Consider the following 13,233-nt stretch of genomic DNA (forward strand, 5'->3'; position numbering starts at 1 on the left):
GCACACCAATAGGAATAATGATGGGCGTGGCTTCGGGAAGGGGCGTGGCTTGAGGGGGCGTGGTCTGACAGGGGGCGTGGCCTCCTTGGCGCCATCTTGCGGCGCGCCGCCGCCATCTTGCGCATGCGCGGCTCTGCCGCCGCCTCCGGCCGCCAGGGGGCGCTCCCGGCCGGAACATCCCGAAAATACCAAAAACCACCAAAAACAGCCCAAAAACGCCACAGAAACACCCCAAAAACAGCCAAAACCGCCCAAATCCCACCCCAAAACCGCCCCAAAACCAGCCTAAAATCACCCCAAAAATCACCCCCAAAATACCCCAAAATCACCCCAAAAATCAACCCAAAAGCACCCTAAAATCATCCCAAGCTCACCCCAAAATCACCCCGAACTCACCCCAAAATCACCCAAAATCACCCAAAAAATCACCCCAAAAACACCCTTAAAACACACAAACTCACCCCAAAAACACCCCCAAAAACACCCAAAAAACACCCCAAAAACACCTCTGGGAGCGGCTTCGGAACCCAGGGGAGACACCCCCAAATCCCCTCTGCGGGACCCCCAAAAACTCCCTAAAAACACCCAAAATCACCCCGAAAAACACCCTAAAATAATCCCAAAGGCGCCCCAAAAAGCACCCAAAAAATCACCCCAAAACCAGCCCCAAAAACACCCAAACTCACCCCAAAAACACCCCCAGAAACACTCCAAAACACCCCAAAATCACCCTAAAACCATCCCAAAAATCACCCCAGAAACACCTCTGGGACCCCCATTGGAGCCCAGGTGAGACACCCCCAAATCCCCCCCTCGGGACCCCCAAAATCACCCCAAACAGCCCCAAAAAATCACCCCAAAACCAGCCCAAAAAAACCACCCAAAACCACACCAAAACACCCCCAAAACCACCCCAAAAAACCCCAAAAGCACTTCCGGGACCCCCTTTGGAACTCAGGTGAGACCCCCCCAAATCCCCTCCGCGAGACCCCCAAAAACACCCCCAAAAACCAACCAAATCCACCCAAAAAACACCCCAAAAACACCCCAAAAAACCCCAAAAACACCCCAAAATCACCCCAAAACCCACTCCATAGACACCCCATAAACACCCCAAAATGACCCCCAAAAACACCCCAGAAACAACCCCAAAAATCACTGAAAAATACCAGAAAACCACCCCAAAACCAGCCCAAAAACAGCCCAAAAATACCCCCCCAAAACAGCCCAAAATCACGCAAAAACACCCCAAAAATCTCCCCCAGGACCCCCCAAAATCTCCCCAAAAATCTCCCCCAAATCCCCCCAAAATCTCCCCAAACCAGCCCAAAATCCTTAAAATCCCCCAAAATACCCCAAATTTCACCAAATTCCCCAACATCTCCCAAAATCCCCCCGAAAATTCTCCACAAAATTCCCCCAAACCCCCCAAAATCTCCCCAAAATCCCCCCAAAAAATCCTCCCCAAATTCCCCACAAATTTCCCCAAAATCTCCCCAAAATCCCTCAAAATTCCCCCAAAAAATCCTCCCCAAAATTCCCACAAATCTCTCCCAAAATTCCTCAAAATTTCCCCCAAAAATCCCCCCAAATCCCAAAAATCCCTCCCAAAATTCCCCAAAATTCCCTAAAATCTCCCCCAAAATGCCCCCAAATAATTTGCGCATTATTCACAAAAATGTATTTATGTATTTTAAAAATGCATATTAATTTATTATAATTAATACATTAAATTGATCATTAATATTCAAACTACGTTAATATAAAATATATTAATACTAACATGCAACAATATTAAAATATATTAATAGCAATATCTATGAATATTAAAATAGGTGAATATTACATTAACGTTAAATATATGAATATTAAAATTATGATATTAAAATATATTAATATTAAAATATATGGATTAAAAAATAAATCTAAAATACATTTTTGCAGAATAAATTCATTTCAAATCAACTTTCCCACCACCTCATTTACGTATAATTACAATACATTTAATTAGTTCCAGCGTAGAGCGTGCTGCTCGTACAGGGCTAATATTCCCCTATTAATTAATTAATTAATTAATTTATTTATTTATTTATTTATTAGCACGCATTAATTCCACGCCGTCCGCGTTTCCATCCCCCTGCCCATCACCAATAAACGCGCTGATTAATTAATGAAGGGGTTCATTATTGATTAATGAACGGATTAATTATCGATTAACGGATTATTGATGAATTAATGGATTCATTATTGATTAAGGGATTAATTATTGATTAATTCAGGGATTAATTGCAGGCGGCGCCGCTTTTCGGAGCATTACGGGAGGAGGGCGCCTCTACTGCGGTAATTACGGGAGCGGCACCGCCGTAATTACGGGAGGGGAGCGCCCCCAAAAATCCCCAAAAACTCCGAAAAATCCCCAAAAAATCCCCAAAAATCCCCCCAAAATCCCCCCAAAATTCCAATAAAATTCCAAAAAATCCCTAAAACCACCGAAAAAATCAAAAAAAAGTTCCAAAATATCCCCAAAAGCTTGAAGCAAAACCCAAAAATTTCTTAAAAATCAAGAAATCTTCCCAAAAAACACAAAGACCCCCAAAATTCCCAAAAAAACCCCAAAAATCCCAAAAAAACCCGAGTCCCCCCCAAAAAAGACAAACCCCCAAAAATTCCAAAAAACAAAAAAACGCCAAATCCCCGAGAAAATCCCAAACCCCCAAAATTCCCAAACAAACAAAAAAAATTCCCCAAAACCCCCAAACCTCAAAAAAACTCCACCAAAAAAAACCCAAAAAACCCCAAATCTCGCAGAAAAAAACCAACCCCCCCAAACCACCAAAATTCCAAAAAAAACCCCCAAAAATCCCCCAAAATTCCCAAAACCCCCCCAAAATTTCCCCCAAACGCCCCAAAAAACCCCAAATCCCCCCAAAAAACCCAAAAAATCCCCAAAACCTGAAGAAAACTCCACCAAAAAAAATCCAAAAACGCCCCCCCAAAAAAACCCCCCAAAAAACCCGCAAAATTCTAAAAAAACCCCAAAAAATTCCCAAAAAATCCCCAAACCCCCCCAAAAGCCAAAAACCCCCCAAAACTTCCCAAAAAAACCCCCAAAATTTCCCCAAACCCCCCCCCAAAAAACCCAAATCCCCTCAAAAAAACCACCAAAAAACCCCCAAAAAACCCAAAACCTCAAAAAAACTCCACCAAAAAAAACCCCAAAAAATTCCCAAATCCCCCTCCCAAAAAAAAGTCCAGAAATTCCCAAAAAACCCGAAAAATTTCCCAAAAATTTCCCAAAAATCCCCAAAAAATTCCAAAATTCCAAACCCGGGGTTCCAAAGCTTTAATGACCAGAGAGACAAAAACCAGTTTGGCTCCCAGTGCTCCCAGTTTGTCCCAGTTTGGGCTCCCATTTCATCCCAGTTCATCCCAGTTTGGGCTCCCAGTTCATCCCAGTTCTTCCCAGTTTGTCCCAGTTTGGCTCCCAGTTTGTCCCAGTTTGGCTCCCAGTGCTCCCAGTTCATCCCAGTTTGGCTCCCAGTTTGTCCCAGTTTGGCTCCCAGTGCTCCCAGTTTGTCCCAGTCCCTCCCAGTTGCCCCAGTTTGGTTCCCAGTTCATCCCAGTTTGGCTTCCCATTGCTCCCAGTTCCTCCCAATTCATCCCAGTTTCTCCCAGTCCCTCCCAGTCCCTCCCAGTTCATCCCAGTTTGTCCCAGTTGCTCCCAGTTGCCCCAGTTTGACTCCCAGTTCCCTCCCAGTCCCTCCCAGTTCATCCCAGTTTGGCTCAGGCGGTGCCCGGGGGCGACTCTGGGGTGGGTTGGGCCTCCCCAGTCCCTCCCAGTTCCTCCCAGTCTGTCCCAGTTTGGCTCCCGGTCCCTCCCAGTCCCTCCCAGTCTGTCCCAGTTTGGCTCCCGGTCCCTCCCAGTCCCTCCCAGTTTGTCCCAGTTTGGCTCTTGGTCCCTCCCAGTCCCTCCCAGTCTGTCCCAGTTTGGCTCCCAGTCCCTCCCAGTCCCTCCCAGTCTGTCCCAGTTTGGCTCCTGGTCTGTCCCAGTCCCAGCAGCTCCCGCAGGGCCGGGGGCAGCGCCTGGGGGAGGGGCGGGGTCAGGGGTCACCCCGGGGTCACTGGGGTCACCCAGGGGTCACTGGGGTCACCCAGGGGTCACCCCGGGGTCACTGGGGGGGATTTGGGGTCACTTTGGGGTCATTTGGGGTCACCCAGGGGTCACCCAGGGGTCACTCAGGGGTAATTTTGGGGTGATTTGGGGTAATTGGGGTCAATCTGGGACACTTGGGGACACTCAGGTGACATTTGGGGACATTTGGGGACACTCAGGGGACATTTGGGGACACTCAGGTGACACTGGGTGACACTGGGTGACATTTGGGGACACTCAGGGGACATTTGGGGACATTTGGGGACACTCAGGTGACACTTGGGGACACTCAGGGGACACTGGGTGACATTTGGGGACACTCAGGGGACATTTGGGGACACTTGGGGACACTCAGGTGACATTTGGGGACACTCAGGGGACATTTGGGGACACTTGGGGACACTCAGGTGACATTTGGGGACACTCAGGTGACACTTGGGGACACTCAGGTGACACTGGGTGACACTGGGTGATATTTGGGGACACTCAGGGGACATTTGGGGACACTCAGTGACACTTGGGGACACTCAGATGACATTTGGGGACACTCAGGGACACTTGGGGACACTCAGATGACATTTGGGGACACTCAGGGACACTTGGGGACACTTGGGGACACTTGGTGACACTTGGGGACACTCAGATGACACTTGGGGACATTTGGGGACATTTGGTGACACCGACCTGCGTGGCCGCCAGCTGCAGGAAGAGCCGCTCGGCGCGGAGCAGCAGCTCGGGCAGCGCCACCCGCGGGGACACCTGGGGACATTGGGGACATTGGGGACAGTGCCACCACCCTGTGCCACCAACCCTGTCCTAATGTCACCCACCCTGTCCTAATGTCACCCACCGCCACCCACGGGGACACCTGGGGACATGGGGACAGTGGGGACAGTGCCACCACCCTGTGCCACCACCCCTGTCCCTGTGCCACCCCAGTGTCCCCAGCCCTATCCCCAGTGCCACCCTGGCGCCACCCCAGTGTCCCCAGTGCCATCCCAATGTCACCCCTGTGTCCCTGGTGCCACCCCAGTGTCCCCAGTGCCATCCCAATGTCACCCCTGTGTCCCTGGTGCCACCCCAGTGTCCCCAGTGCCACCCCGGTGCCACCTTGATGTCCCCAACCCCACCCCGGTGCCACCCTGATGTCCCTGGTGTCACCAGTGCCACCCCGATGTCCCCACCCATGTCCCCAATGCCACCCCGGTGCCACCCCGGTGTCCCCACCTGTGTCCCCAGTGCCACCCCAATGTCCCCAACCCCACCCCGGTGCCACCCCAGTGTCCCCAGTGCCACCCCAGTGCCATCCTGATGTCCCCAGTGCCATCCCAGTGTCCCCAGTGTCCCCAGTGCCACCCCGGTGCCACCCTGATGTCCCCACCCGTGTCCCCAGTGCCACCCCAATGTCCCCAGCCCCACCCCGGTGCCACCCCAATGTCCCCAGTGCCACCCCGGTGCCATCCTGATGTCCCAGTGTCACCCCAGTGTCACCCCAGTGTCCCCAGTGCCACCCCAGTTCCACCCTGATGTCCCCACCCGTGTCCCCAGTGCCACCCCAGTGCCATCCTGATGTCCCCAGTGCCATCCCAGTGCCACCCTGATGTCCCTGGTGTCCCCGGTGCCACCCCGGTGTCCCCACCTGCTCCCCGTCGCTGTCCTCGCTGTCCGTGTCCCCCTGGGCCGCGTCCCCGTCGCTGTCACTGTCCCCAGAAGTGTCCCCAAGGGTGTCCCCAGGGGTGTCCCCAAGGGTGTCCCCGGGGGTGTCCCCAGGGGTGTCCCCAAGGGTGTCCCCAAGGGTGTCCCCAGGGGTGTCCCCAAGGGTGTCCCCAAGGGTGTCCCCAGGGGTGTCCCCAGAAGTGTCCCCAAGGGTGTCCCCAAGGGTGTCCCCGAGCAGCTCCAGGAGGGCGCAGGTGACCAAGAGGAGGAAATTGGGGCAGGGCAGCCCCGTCCAGAGCACCTGGGGACAGCAGGGGACACTTGGGGACACTTGGGGACATTGGGGACACCTCTGGGGACATTGGGGACACCTCTGGGGACACCTCTGGGGACAAACGCACCCAAATGGCCCCAAAAATGTCCCCAAAGTGGCTCCGAAATGGCCCCAAACTGCCCCAAAGCCACCACAAATTGTCCCCAAATGTCCCAAAATGTCCCCAAATCCCCTTAGAGCCACCCCAGCCACACCAAATGTCCCCAAAATGTCCCCAAATCCCCTCAAAACCACCCCAAAATGTCCCCAAAATGTCCCCAGATGTCCCCAAATCCCCTTAAAGCCACCCCAAATGTCCCAAAATGTCCCCAAATCCCCTCAAAACCACCCCAAATGTCCCCAAAATGTCCCCAAATGTCCCCAAATCCCCTCAAAACCACCCCAAATGTCCCCAAATGTCCCCAAATCCCCTTAAAGCCACCCCAGACACAGGAAATGTCCCCAAAATGTCCCCAAAACCGCACCAAATGTCCCCAAAATGTCCCAAAAATGTCCCCAAACATCCCCAAATGTCCCAAAAATGTCCCCAAACATCCCCAAATCCTTTTAAAAGCACCCCAAAATGTCCCCAAATTGTCCCCAAAAGGCCCCAAACCACCTCAAAGCCACCCCAAAATGTCCCCAAAATGTCCCCAATTGTCCCCAAATCCCCTTAGAGCCACCCCAGCCACCCCAAATGTCCCAAAATGTCCCCAAATCCCCTCAAAGCCACCCCAAAATGTCCCCAAAATGTCCCCAGATGTCCCCAAATCCCCTTAAAGCCACCCCAGACACAGGAAATGTCCCCAAAATGTCCCCAAAACCGCACCAAATGTCCCCGAAATGTCCCAAAAATGTCCCCAAACATCCCCAAATCCTTTTAAAAGCACCCCAAAGTGTCCCCAAATTGTCCCCAAAAGGCCCCCAAACCACCTCAAAGCCACCCCAAAATGTCCCCAAAATGTCCCCAATTGTCCCCAAATCCCCTTAAAGGCACCCCAGCCACACCCAATGTCCCCAAAATGTCCCCAAATCTCAAAAAAATTACCCCAAATGTCCCCAAATCCCCTCAAAGCCACCCCAAATGTCCCCAAAATGTCCCCAATTGTCACCACCCCAGCCACACCAAATGTCCCCAAAATGTCCCAAGATTGTCCCCAAATCCCCTCAAAGCCACCCAAAGCCAACCCAAATGTCCCCAAAATGTCCCAAAACCGCCCCAGCTGTCCCCAAATGTCCCCAAAACCGCCCCAAGTGTCCCCAGGTGTCCCCAGGTGTCCCCAAATGTCCCCAGGTGTCCCCAAGGAACCACAAAACCACCCCAGAATCTCCTCAGACAATGTCCCCAAAATGTCCCCAAAACTGCCCCAGAACGTCCCCAAATGTCCCCAAAACTGCCCCAGCTGTCCCCAAATGTCCCCAAATGTCCCCAAAACCTCCCCAAGTGTCCCCAAATGTCCCCAAAATGTCCCCAAGGAACCACAAAGCCACCCCAGAATCTCCTCAGACAATGTCCCCAAAACGTCCCCAGAACCACCCCAGGTGTCCCCAAATGTCCCCAAAACCACCTCAGAATGTCCCCAAATGTCCCCAAAACCGCCCCAAGTGTCCCCAAAATGTCCCCAAAGAACCACAAAGCCACCCCAGAATCTCCTCAGAGAACGTCCCCAAATGTCCCAAAACCGCCCCAGAACGTCCCCAAATGTTCCCAAAACCACCTCAGAATGTCCCCAAAACCGCCCCAAATGTCCCCAAATGTTCCCAAAACCACCCAAAGCCAACCCAAAGGTCCCCAAATGTCCCCAAAACCGCCCCAGAACATCCCCAAATGTCCCCAAAACCACCCCAAATGTCCCCAAATGTCCCCCAAACCACCCCAAATGTCCCCAAATGTCCCCAAAACCACCTCAGAATGTCCCCAAATGTCCCCAAAACCGCCCCAAATGTCCCCAAAATGTCCCCAAGGAATCACAAAACCACCCCAGAATCTCCTCAGAGAACGTCCCCAAATGTCCCAAAACCGCCCCAGAACGTCCCCAAATGTCCCCAAAACCACCTCAGAATGTCCCCAAATGTCCCAAAACCGCCCCAAATGTCCCCAAATTTCCCCAAAACCATCTCAAAATGTCCCCAAATGTCCCCAAGTGTCCCCAAGGAACCACAAAACCACCCCAGAATCTCCTCAGAGAACGACCCCAAAATGTCCCAAAACCGCCCCAGAACGTCCCCAAATGTCCCCAAAACCACCCCAAGTGTCCCCAAATTGGCCCCAAAACCACCTCAGAATGTCCCCAAATGTCCCCAGCTGTCCCCCGTGTCCCCAAATGTCCCCAAATGTCCCCAGAGCCGGGCACCTCGCAGAGCTGCCGCGTCCCCTCGGGGCCCAGCAGCCGCTGGAAGCGGAACTGGAGCCAGCGGGAGCAGCAACGGCGCGGCCACCGCCGGGCTGGGGACACAGGGGACAGCGATGGGGACATTGGGGACAGAGAGGGACAGAGAGGGGACATCAATGGGGACAGAGAGGGGACAGCGATGGGGACAGCGATGGGGACATTGGGGACAAAGAGGGGACAGAGAGGGACAGAGAGGGACAGAGAGGGACAGAGAGGGGACAGAGAGGGGACAGAGAGGGGACAGAGAGGGACAGAGAGGGACAGAGAGGGGACAGAGAGGGGACAGCAATGGGGACAGTGGGGACAGAGAGGGACAGAGAGGGGACAGAGAGGGGACAGCGATGGGGACAGAGAGGGGACAGAGAGGGACAGAGAGGGGACAGAGAGGGACAGAGAGGGACAGAGAGGGGACAGAGAGGGGACAGAGAGGGACAGAGAGGGACAGAGAGGGACAGAGAGGGACAGAGAGGGACAGAGAGGGGACAGGGAGGGACAGAGAGGGGACAGAGAGGGGACAGAGAGGGACAGAGAGGGGACAGAGAGGGACAGAGAGGGGACAGAGAGGGACAGAGAGGGACAGAGAGGGGACAGGGAGGGACAGAGAGGGGACAGAGAGGGGACAGAGAGGGACAGAGAGGGACAGAGAGGGACAGGGAGGGACAGAGAGGGGACAGAGAGGGGACAGTGAGGGGACAGAGAGGGACAGAGAGGGACAGAGAGGGGACAGAGAGGGGACAGAGAGGGGACAGAGAGGGGACAGAGAGGGACAGAGAGGGGACAGAGAGGGACAGAGAGGGACAGAGAGGGGACAGAGAGGGACAGAGAGGGGACAGGGAGGGACAGAGAGGGGACAGAGAGGGGACAGAGAGGGACAGAGAGGGGACAGTGAGGGGACAGAGAGGGGACAGAGAGGGACAGAGAGGGGACAGAGAGGGACAGAGAGGGACAGAGAGGGGACAGAGAGGGACAGAGAGGGGACAGAGAGGGACAGAGAGGGACAGAGAGGGGACAGAGAGGGACAGAGAGGGGACAGAGAGGGACAGAGAGGGACAGAGAGGGGACAGAGAGGGGACAGAGAGGGACAGAGAGGGGACAGCGATGGGGACAGCGATGGGGACAGCGATGGGGACAGCGGGGACAGAGAGGGACAGAGAGGGGACAGAGAGGGACAGAGAAGGGACATCGATGGGGACAGCGGGGACAGACAGGGGACAGTGGGGACATCGATGGGGACAGAGAGGGGACATCGATGGGGACATCGATGGGGACATTGGGGACATCGGGGGATTGGGGACAATGGGGGATTGGGGGATTGGCAGGATTGGGGACATCGGGGACATCGATGGGACATCGGGGGCATTGAGGACACTGGGGACACTGGGGACATTGGGGGATTGGGGAAATCGATGGGGACATCGATGGGGACACTGGGGACATTGGGGACATCGGGGATATTGGGGACATCGATGGGGACATTGGGGGATTGGGGACATTGGGAACGTTGGGGACATTGGGGACACTGGGGACATCAGGGACATCGGGGACAGCGGGGACATTGGAGATATTTGGGGACACTGGGGACATCGGGGGATTGGGGACATTGAGGGGATTGGGGAAGGTTTGGGGACATTTGGGGACATTTGGGACACTGGGGACATTGGGCACATCGGGGGGTTGGGGACATTGGGGACATCGGGGACATTTGGGGCGGTTTTGGGACATTTTGGGGACGTTCGGGGGCAGTTTTGGGACATTTTGGGGACGTTCTCTGAGGAGATTCTGGGGTGGCTTTGTGGTTTTTTGGGGACATTTGGGGACATTGGGGACATTTGGGGACATTGGGGACATTGGGGACATTTGGGGACATTGGGGACATTGGGGACATTGGGGACATTGGGGACATTTGGGGACATTGGGGACATTGGGGACATTTGGGGACATTGGGGACATTGGGGACATTGGGGACACTCAGGGACCCCAACCCCACCCAAAACTTTGCAGTTTCCCCCTCAATTTTTGGGATTCTTTCCCCATTTTTGGGCTTTTTTCCCACCCAAATTTTCGTGGGTTTTTTATTCCTAATTTTGGGGGGGCTCTTTTTCCATTTTTTGTTTTTTTTTTTTTCCCAATTTTTGAGTTTTTTCCCCAATTTTTGCTTCTTTTCCCCAATTTTTGTGGATTTATTCCAATTTTTTGGGTCCCACCCCTTCTTTGTTTTTTTGCCCAATTTTGGGGCTTTTTCCCAAATTTTTTGTAGTTTTGCCCAATTTTCATGGTTTTTCCCAATTTTTGAGTTTTCCCCCCCACTTTTTGGGAGTTTGTTTCCCATTTTTCTGGTTTTTTCCTATTTTTGTGGCTTTTTCCCAATTTTGGGGGTTTTTTCCCCTCTTTTTTTTTTCTCATTTTTTGTGGGTTTTTTTTTCCCCCAATTTTTGTCTTTTTCTTCCCAAATTTTTTGCTTTTTTATTTCCCCCAATTTTTGTGTGTTTCTTCCCAATTCCATGAGCTTTTTTCCCATTTTTTTGGGCTTTTTCCCCCATTTTTTTGAGTTTTTTTTCTCCCGGTTTTTGGGGTTTTTTTCCCAATTTTTGTGTGTTTCTTCCCAATTCCGTGAGCTTTTTTTCCCCAATTTTTTTTTTGGCTTTTTACCCATTTTTTTGAGGTTTTTTTCTCCCCGTTTTTGGGGTTTTTTCCCCAATTTTTGTGTGTTTCTTCCCAATTCCGTGAGCTTTTTTTCCCCAATTTTTTTTGGCTTTTTGCCCATTTTTTTGAGCTTTTTCTCCCGGTTTTTTGGGTTTTTTTCCCCCAATTTTTGTGTGTTTCTTCCCATTGGTTGGATTTTTTTCCCGATTTTGGGGTTTTTCTCCCCGATTTGGGGCTGCTCACCCAGCAGGGGCTCGAGGCCGGGGTTCAGCACTCGCAGCAGAGCTCCCAGAGCCCCCAAATTCCTCCGCAGCCCCTCGGGGCCCGGCCCGAAATTCTCACCCTGGGGGGGGCAAAAAGGCTGAAATCCCAAAAAAAATCCCAAAAAACACAAATACCCCAAAAAAACAAAAATTCACCCCAAAAAAACCACCAAAAAACCCTTAAAACCCCCCCAAAAAACCCTTAAAAACCCCCCAAAAATCCCCAAACCCCCTAAAAAATAAAGAATTTCCACCCAAAAATCTCCCCCCAAAAACATCCCCAAAAAAACCCCAAAAAACCCCAAATACCCTAAAAAACAAAAAAATTCACCCAAAACCCCCCCAAAAAACAAAGAATTTCCCCTCAAAATCCCTCCCAATACACCCCAAAAATATCACCCAAAACCCCCCAAAATTCACCCCAAGATCCCCAAAAAGCCAAAAATATCCCCCCAAAAAACCCAGAAAAACCCCAGAAACCCCCCAAAAACCTTAAAACCCCCAAATCCTCCGAAAAAACCCTGAAGCCCAAAGAATTTCCCATAAAATCCCCAAAAATATCCCCCAAAATGCCAAATTCCCCCCAAAAAACCCAAAAATTCCCCCAAAAAACCACCCAAATACCCCAAAAAACCCTAAAAACCAAAAAAAAAACCACCCCAAAATCGCCTAAATAAACCCAAACCCCAAAAACCCCAAAATTCCGCCCAAAATTCCCCCAAATCCCCCCAAACACCCAAAAAAGCCCTAAAAGCCCCAAATTCCGACCCAAAATTCCCCCAAAATTCCCCCAAATTTCTCCCAAAACCACCCAAAAACCCCAAAATTCCCCCCAAAATCCCCCTGAAAAACCCAATTCCCCAAAAAAAACCCAAATCCACCCAAAAAACCCCAAAATCCCTCCCAAAGCCTCCCCCAAAACCACCAAAATCCCAAAATTCCCCCCAAAATCCCAAAATCCCCCAAAATAACCCCAAATTCCACCCAAAACCTCAAATTTTGGTCAATTTTCCCCCTCAAAATTTTGGATTTCCCCCAAATTTTGGTCAATTCCCCCCCAAAATTTCAGATTTTCCCCAAATTTTCACATTTACCCCCAAAATTTTCACATTTCACCCCCAAAATTCTGGATTTCGCCCAAATTTTGGCATTTTTCCCCCAAATTTTGGTCGATTTTCCCCCCAAAAATTCCAGATTTCCGCCAACTTTATAAATTTCCCCAAATTTTGCCATTTTTCACCCAAAATTTTCATATTTCCCCATGAATTTTCTAATTTCCCCCCAAATTTTGACATTTCCTCTCCCAAATTTTTGATGCTCCCCAAAATTTTGAATTTTTCCCAAATTTTGGTTGATTTTCCGCAAATTTTGACATTTCCCCCCAAATTTTGGTCGCTTCCCCCCCAAAATTCCAGATTTTCCCCAAATTTTGACATTTCCCCCCAAAATTTTCACATTACACCCCCAAAATTTTGGATTTTGACCAATTTTTGGCATTTTCCCCCCAAAATGATCAAATTCACCCCAAATTTTGGTCGATTTTCCCCCAAATTTTGACTTTCCCCCCAAATTTTCATATTTCACCCCCAAATTTCCAGATTTTCCCCAAATTTTGGTCTTTTCCTCCCAAATTTTCACATTTCACCCCCGAAATTTTAGATCTCACCCAAATTTTCACTTTTTTTCCCAAATTTTTACAATTTTCCCTAAACAATTCCAGATGTCCCCTGAATTTATAAATTTCCCCAAATTTTGGTCTTTTCTCCCCCAAATTTTGACTTTCACCCCAACATTTTTGACATTTCCCTTCAA

The 13,233-nt window shown here is 51.1% G+C and overlaps 1 protein-coding gene across 10 annotated transcripts in view; it reads right to left on the reverse strand.

Annotated features, from left to right (window-relative positions):
- Positions 1-3,327: 3,327 nt before the first annotated feature.
- The window catches only part of LOC110483043 (TBC1 domain family member 17-like), a 31,275-nt gene continuing 21,369 nt past the window's right edge, over positions 3,328-13,233 (reverse strand). For 3 of the 10 annotated variants that reach the window (XM_085565809.1, XM_085565806.1, XM_085565813.1), the window contains 5 exons: positions 11,402-11,501; positions 8,477-8,568; positions 5,793-6,110; positions 4,838-4,912; positions 3,640-4,083 (listed from right to left, as the gene is read on the reverse strand). In XM_085565809.1, the coding sequence (XP_085421935.1) occupies positions 3,784-4,083; positions 4,838-4,912; positions 5,793-6,110; positions 8,477-8,568; positions 11,402-11,501 (885 nt within the window). In that variant the 3' untranslated portion in view covers positions 3,640-3,783. Of the gene's footprint in view, positions 4,084-4,831; positions 4,913-5,792; positions 6,111-8,476; positions 8,569-11,401; positions 11,502-13,233 lie in introns of those variants that run through there. The other 7 variants (XM_085565808.1, XM_085565812.1, XM_085565814.1 and 4 more) reach the window with 7 other exon arrangements.

This window comes from Lonchura striata, chromosome 37 (genome assembly GCF_050655825.1).
Source record: "Lonchura striata isolate lonStrDom1 chromosome 37, ASM5065582v1, whole genome shotgun sequence".
NCBI classification, from domain to species: domain Eukaryota; kingdom Metazoa; phylum Chordata; class Aves; order Passeriformes; family Estrildidae; genus Lonchura; species Lonchura striata.